We start from the raw sequence: 5,307 nt of genomic DNA, 5'->3' as shown, positions 1-5,307 counted from the left end.
CTGCCAGCGGTCCTTCCGGAAGGAGAAGCAGTAAGTGCCCAGAGAACAAGAGAAAAGAGCTCAGGGCCGCTGCTTCCGGCTGCACCCGTCACCCCGTCTCCAAGCCCCCCGTTCGCTGCCCTTCATAACAGGGCGCAGCCCCTCAGCCGCTCCGGGAAGCAGCCCGGCCGCCTCGCCAGCCCCCTTGGGGACGATCAGCTCGAACGCTGATGGAGCAGAGCAGCTTCGCATAGCGGGACCTGCGTGGGCCGAGGCAGGGGGCGTCCGTGTCCCTGGCCTGCAGGCAGAGGGGAGAGCTGGGCCAGGGGCTCACCTCCGCGGCGAAGCACACGCCGTCCACCCGGTGCTCGGAGCCATGGTCGTCGCTGCGGCCCCAGTGCAGGTGGAACTGTCGCAGCCTGTAGGTCCCGGCGAGCGGGCCGCCTCGCAGAACTAGACAGCAACACAGCCAGGCGTCAGCAGAGGCGTCCGCGCGCCACATGTCACCCCGGCCCCAACGCCCAGTGACACGCGTGCCCGTCCCCCAAGGCATCTTTAGCACAGTCCCCGCCCCCTAGCACAGTCCCCGCCCCCCTCGTTCAGCGGCCAGTGTCCCCTTGCACGTCACACGCTGGCTCCACATCTGGGTGTTTCCACTGAAATACCCCACCCGGGACCACGGGCCGCAAACCTCTGACTGCGAGGACTCTCCACAGGGTGGGAGAGTGCGCCAGAATGTCAAGGTCAACAGAGCACTCACTGACTTTGAGAGAAAATCACAGTCAATTATGGTATAAAATGAACAGGGGTGGCAAAATCCTTTTTACTGAGAAATGTTTCGAGTTCTCAAGTGTCCGGTCATTCACTTTATCTTCCGGCCTCGTCGAGTAAACAGATGTCACCGTCCCCACCTTAGCTCCCAAAATGAGCTCAATAAGCCGCACTTGACATGCATAGAGAGTCCGTTTATTCGGAATTATATAAAAATTGATTCCAAATAATGCACTCACAGACGAGGTCTACAGAGGTTAAGAAACCAGAGATAAATGCCACAGAGCTGGGACAGTGTGATATGTTAGCGAAAGGGTGTATGTCACCCTCCATGTGCCGCAAAGCCCGGCAGCGCTGTGACAGTAGAAAGATATGTCACTCTATTACATTTGATCCGTGACATTACTAGTGATTGGCTAACCCTGCTCATTTGCCAAAACGACACTGTAGTCAGCTGCTCTTAATAATAAGCAAGGCTGGCGACAAACTGAGAAAAGAAATTGATTTAAAAATCACCACGTTTGTCTGTTCAGGCACTCACTGTCCATCCCGCGAAGACACAAACCCTTTTAAGGCAGATCTAGCTTGTTCCCTTGTGTCCCCAGCACCTAGGACGGTGCCTGGATCAATACACATGCTAACGTAAGAGAAAGAGACCTCGCCTGGAGAAGCACTCCTCCACAAACTTCGGGGCACAGGGTCACTCCCGAAGGGACCCGGAATGGCTACAGAGCCTATTCCGAGGAGCGGTGAGCGGTGAGTGAACAGAGAACAGGAAGCAAAGCGGACAAAGCTGCCCTGGGGGAGACTGAAGACGCGGAGTAAATCACGCAGGCGCAGGGCCAGGAGAAGCTTCCCGAAGCCTGGCTCCTCGTAGGCGCACTGGGTTACTCATTCATTCCACAAGCCTCAAGCGCTTACTGTGGGCTCATGACCCTGCTCGACGCCAAGTCTGCAATGACGAGAGAGAGACACAGGCAGAGGGAGGAGACGGGACACCTGGCCTGTCCCCGGCACATCCGGGTAGGAACTGGTTATGACTCAGGGTACCACATTGCAAGGAAAACACTGAAGGCCGAGGGGAAGGATAGTGACCTCTTATTCTAGAACTAGGAGCGTAAGCCTCAGTTTTTGCATTCGAGACGTTGGAAACAGCATCCCGCTGTGACTTAAGGGGTTGTAAACCTCACACTCGGAAGCCTTGGGCCACAGCCTCGCCCGCCCGTGACTTCACCCACATCTATCAACGCGGACTCGCAAAACGGAGCACGCAGAGCCAAGGCAACAGAATGGGCGTAATAAGGGGATCCCTCCCCCGCCGAAAGGTTGAAAATACCATGTCAGAATCTTTCTTTGTACGTTGTTCACAATGCTATGAATAATATGTATCGCTTTGATAAATTTGATAAATATGAGGAAGAAATTTTACGGGCTTATAACTTTTGCTAAAATCATAGCCTTATATAAATACGGGAAATTATTACTAGACTAAAGCTGAGCTTAATGAATAAGTGAAAACTTTCTTCCAATTAGGGGCTTTTAAATTTTAACCATCTTTATCATTAATAGAACAAATACGGCATCATCCTAATATTAGGCAAAATTTTTTTAAAAATTTCAGAAGGCTTAAAATATGATTCTGTCTAATCTTCTTTCTCATTTTACTTTTAAACTTGATAGCATATATTAAATCGGACTGTAGGTACGCTTGAAGAAGGATTAAATGCTCATTTGAAGGAAATACTCTTTTCTATTTCATTTAGTTTATTATATATAAATGGTACTAAAGTTTGATTCGCTGGTTCCGTTATTTATTGACAGCCTGAAAGACACTATCCCATAAAGTAACCCTCCAAAAAAACCTTCATTATGAGTTCCAGCAAAGGACTATCGAAAACATACAACGCATAGGCGTTTCAAACATCAGAGACTAGAAAGTGCCACTCGACCCTCCAAGCCCCTCACCCCATGCCAGAAAAAAAAAGAAAAAGTAGGAAGGACACCAACCCGATTTGTCCTCCGTGTCGTCGAAGTCGACGCTGAAGGAATGGCCATTGTTGCTGATGATTCTGGCCGAGCGCGGGTCGTACTGGATGCTGAGAGGCTGGAGGGAAGAGTCGTACCTCGCTTCCTCGGTTTTAATCTCAATCGGAGACTGCCGATCCCCGTCAGCAATAGGGAAAAACTCCTTCCAGTGAATGGGACCTGGAATGCACGGGACCAAAAGCAAAGAACTGAAGTTATTTCACCCAACAAATACTTGTCGAGAGCAGCGCATTGTGCTTGAGATGGAAGAGAAACCGAAGATTAATGAGATAAACGGCAACGAGCGTTTTTAAAAGGTAAGATTTAGAATGAAATTTCAGGAAATGCAAACACATCGCAATTGGCAACGGCTTTGAGCTCTAAATCTCATGGCCCGTTTTACTCTTCATCTCTGTGTAGGAGAAAGCACACATTTCTTCTTCACATATGCCGAGGTACGAAAAGTCACGGCGTGGATACCTCACCACGCGCACACGTCCAAGTTGTTCTGTGAATCTGACACTTTGGATTTCAAAGCACGAGTCCTTGCTTACAACTCGTTACAGAAAAAAGCATTACATTTCCTTACTTATTACATATTCTCATTTACCTTTCTAGTACTCGTTCTGTCTACAATCTAGTCCATTTTTTTTATGTGAAAAAAGTTTTGTTTCACTGCCACCAAGTATGACCTAGCCTACAGAGAATCAGATTTCAAACACGCAGTGCAGGTCACAACATGTAGTTGACGTTTTCCAATCAGGAACTGGTTTCTTTCTCCTAATTCCTTTACGCTCCTATTTCCAGTTCTTTCTAACCAGGACGATTTTTAAAAGCAGAGGCGAACCAAAGTAAAATATAAATGACACCACTTTACATCAAACACTCAATATTACATATTAACCATTGTGGTAGATCCAGTTCCCTGCCTCTTAAGAGGCCCCCCTCTTTAAATTTTCTAAAACATCCAGCTTTAAACCCGTTTAAACTCAGTTCTTAAGTAGAGATATATGGCGTTCCACTGATCGAAGAACTTTTGACTATCCATAGTGATATGCAGTTTCAGTGATTGTCACGTTCCCTAAACCAAACCAAAAACTTCTCAGCAGTTCGTGGAAGCGGTTCCACATATTTTGTGAGGTGGCAGCCCCCTCCAAGGCCTTTGTCTGTCCACTCACTGCTTTTGCCAGGATGTGAGCAACAGACTTGGCCCCTCAGGACACCACACTTCCGGTGGGCTTTTTTGCCAGCTGATCCGCTGGCAGGTGTGGCCCCCAGATTGTCATTGCTTCTAAGAGCAGGGGATGGCCCTGCAATTCTTAGTGGAACTATGAACTCACTCCTTGTCAATGGCTTTCCTAAGACGGGTGTTTTAAGTTCTGAAGATGAGCTTCAATGTACCCTAACATATTAAAGAGTCGTCAGTACTCATTGATCAAAAACATCCTTCTTCCTCACCATAGTTCAAGTACTATCGACGTGCAGTAACTATTAATTAGCAATAATAAAAACTATTCCGGCAGAGAGGAAACAAGTTTTTAAAATTATCTATCATCTATCTATCTATTTTTTTTATATATAACAGCATTGTTTTAAAAAGAAATTTCTTTTGAGGGTCTCTTTCCCAAACATAAATTGGAATTTAGAAAATGTAAGATTATAATTAGAGTCTCAGTCAAAAGGAAATCCTCCTAAACTATACCTTTCATTATGAAAATTCTAAATATCATCCACTACCATTTTTAAACTGTCGAGTTAATCAAAAGCTTGGAAGGCTACGATTAGAAATGAAACTTCCTGTTTCTTTGTGAAAGTAAACTTTCTATAAAATCCGACTGTACCGTACTGTTCAATAATATACACGTTAATCCAAAAGTATGATTCTCATTATTATCATCATCATTCACAGACTTAATTTTGACAGTGATTCACTATAAGGCTTTCTTGGCGTCACTGCAATCAGTTCAAAATAATCAGGATTTGAAATAATCTGTACAGTTCAATGTAAAAGAAAAAACAAGAACATGGTTTACTTTCAATAATTTAGAAAATACAAGAAGAAAAGTATGTATCTCATTACTGTTGCTCCATCAATAAATACATTTTGGCAACATGTAATTTCCATCGCCCTGGGCCAGCGCTCCGCGCCCGCCGGGACGAGAGGGGAGGGGAGGGAGACTGTGGAGACGAGCCCAGATCCGCTTCATTTTCCAGACAGCACCTCGAGTGACAGCAGCCGTGGCACAGGGCACGCCGCGGTGGCACGTGTCGCTGCTGGCTGTGGGGAAGGCGCCCCGCGCCTTCGGAGCTGGGTCCAAGTCAGGCAAATGTCGTGGACGGATTTTCAAACCTTTTCCAGGACCGGCCCCCGCTAAGTGAAGAGTGGGCTTGGAAGACCGGAAGGGAGGTCGCCCCCGGGTCCCTGACGTGTGTCCCCGGCCGGCCTGGAACCGCGAAGTGCTGCCACCACGGAAAGTCCCCGGGCGCTGGGGCGCGGGGACCCGGCTCACCCCGCGTGCGCCCCGCTCACCG

At 47.6% G+C, this 5,307-nt stretch overlaps 1 protein-coding gene across 1 annotated transcript in view; it reads right to left on the bottom strand.

Annotated features, from left to right (window-relative positions):
• The window catches only part of LOC102895456 (carbonic anhydrase 13), a 16,307-nt gene that overhangs the window by 8,039 nt on the left and 2,961 nt on the right, over positions 1–5,307 (bottom strand). Inside the window, exons 2-4 of the mRNA XM_025041165.1 lie at positions 5,126–5,300; positions 2,758–2,955; positions 164–432 (exon numbers count right to left, since the gene is read on the bottom strand). Coding sequence (XP_024896933.1) covers positions 164–432; positions 2,758–2,955; positions 5,126–5,300 — 642 coding nt within the window. The remainder of the gene's footprint in view (positions 1–163; positions 433–2,757; positions 2,956–5,125; positions 5,301–5,307) is intronic.

The sequence above is a fragment of the Pteropus alecto genome, unplaced genomic scaffold (genome assembly GCF_000325575.1).
Source record: "Pteropus alecto unplaced genomic scaffold, ASM32557v1 scaffold87, whole genome shotgun sequence".
Lineage (NCBI taxonomy): Eukaryota > Metazoa > Chordata > Mammalia > Chiroptera > Pteropodidae > Pteropus > Pteropus alecto.
This window is presented reverse-complemented; position numbering and strand designations above follow the sequence as displayed.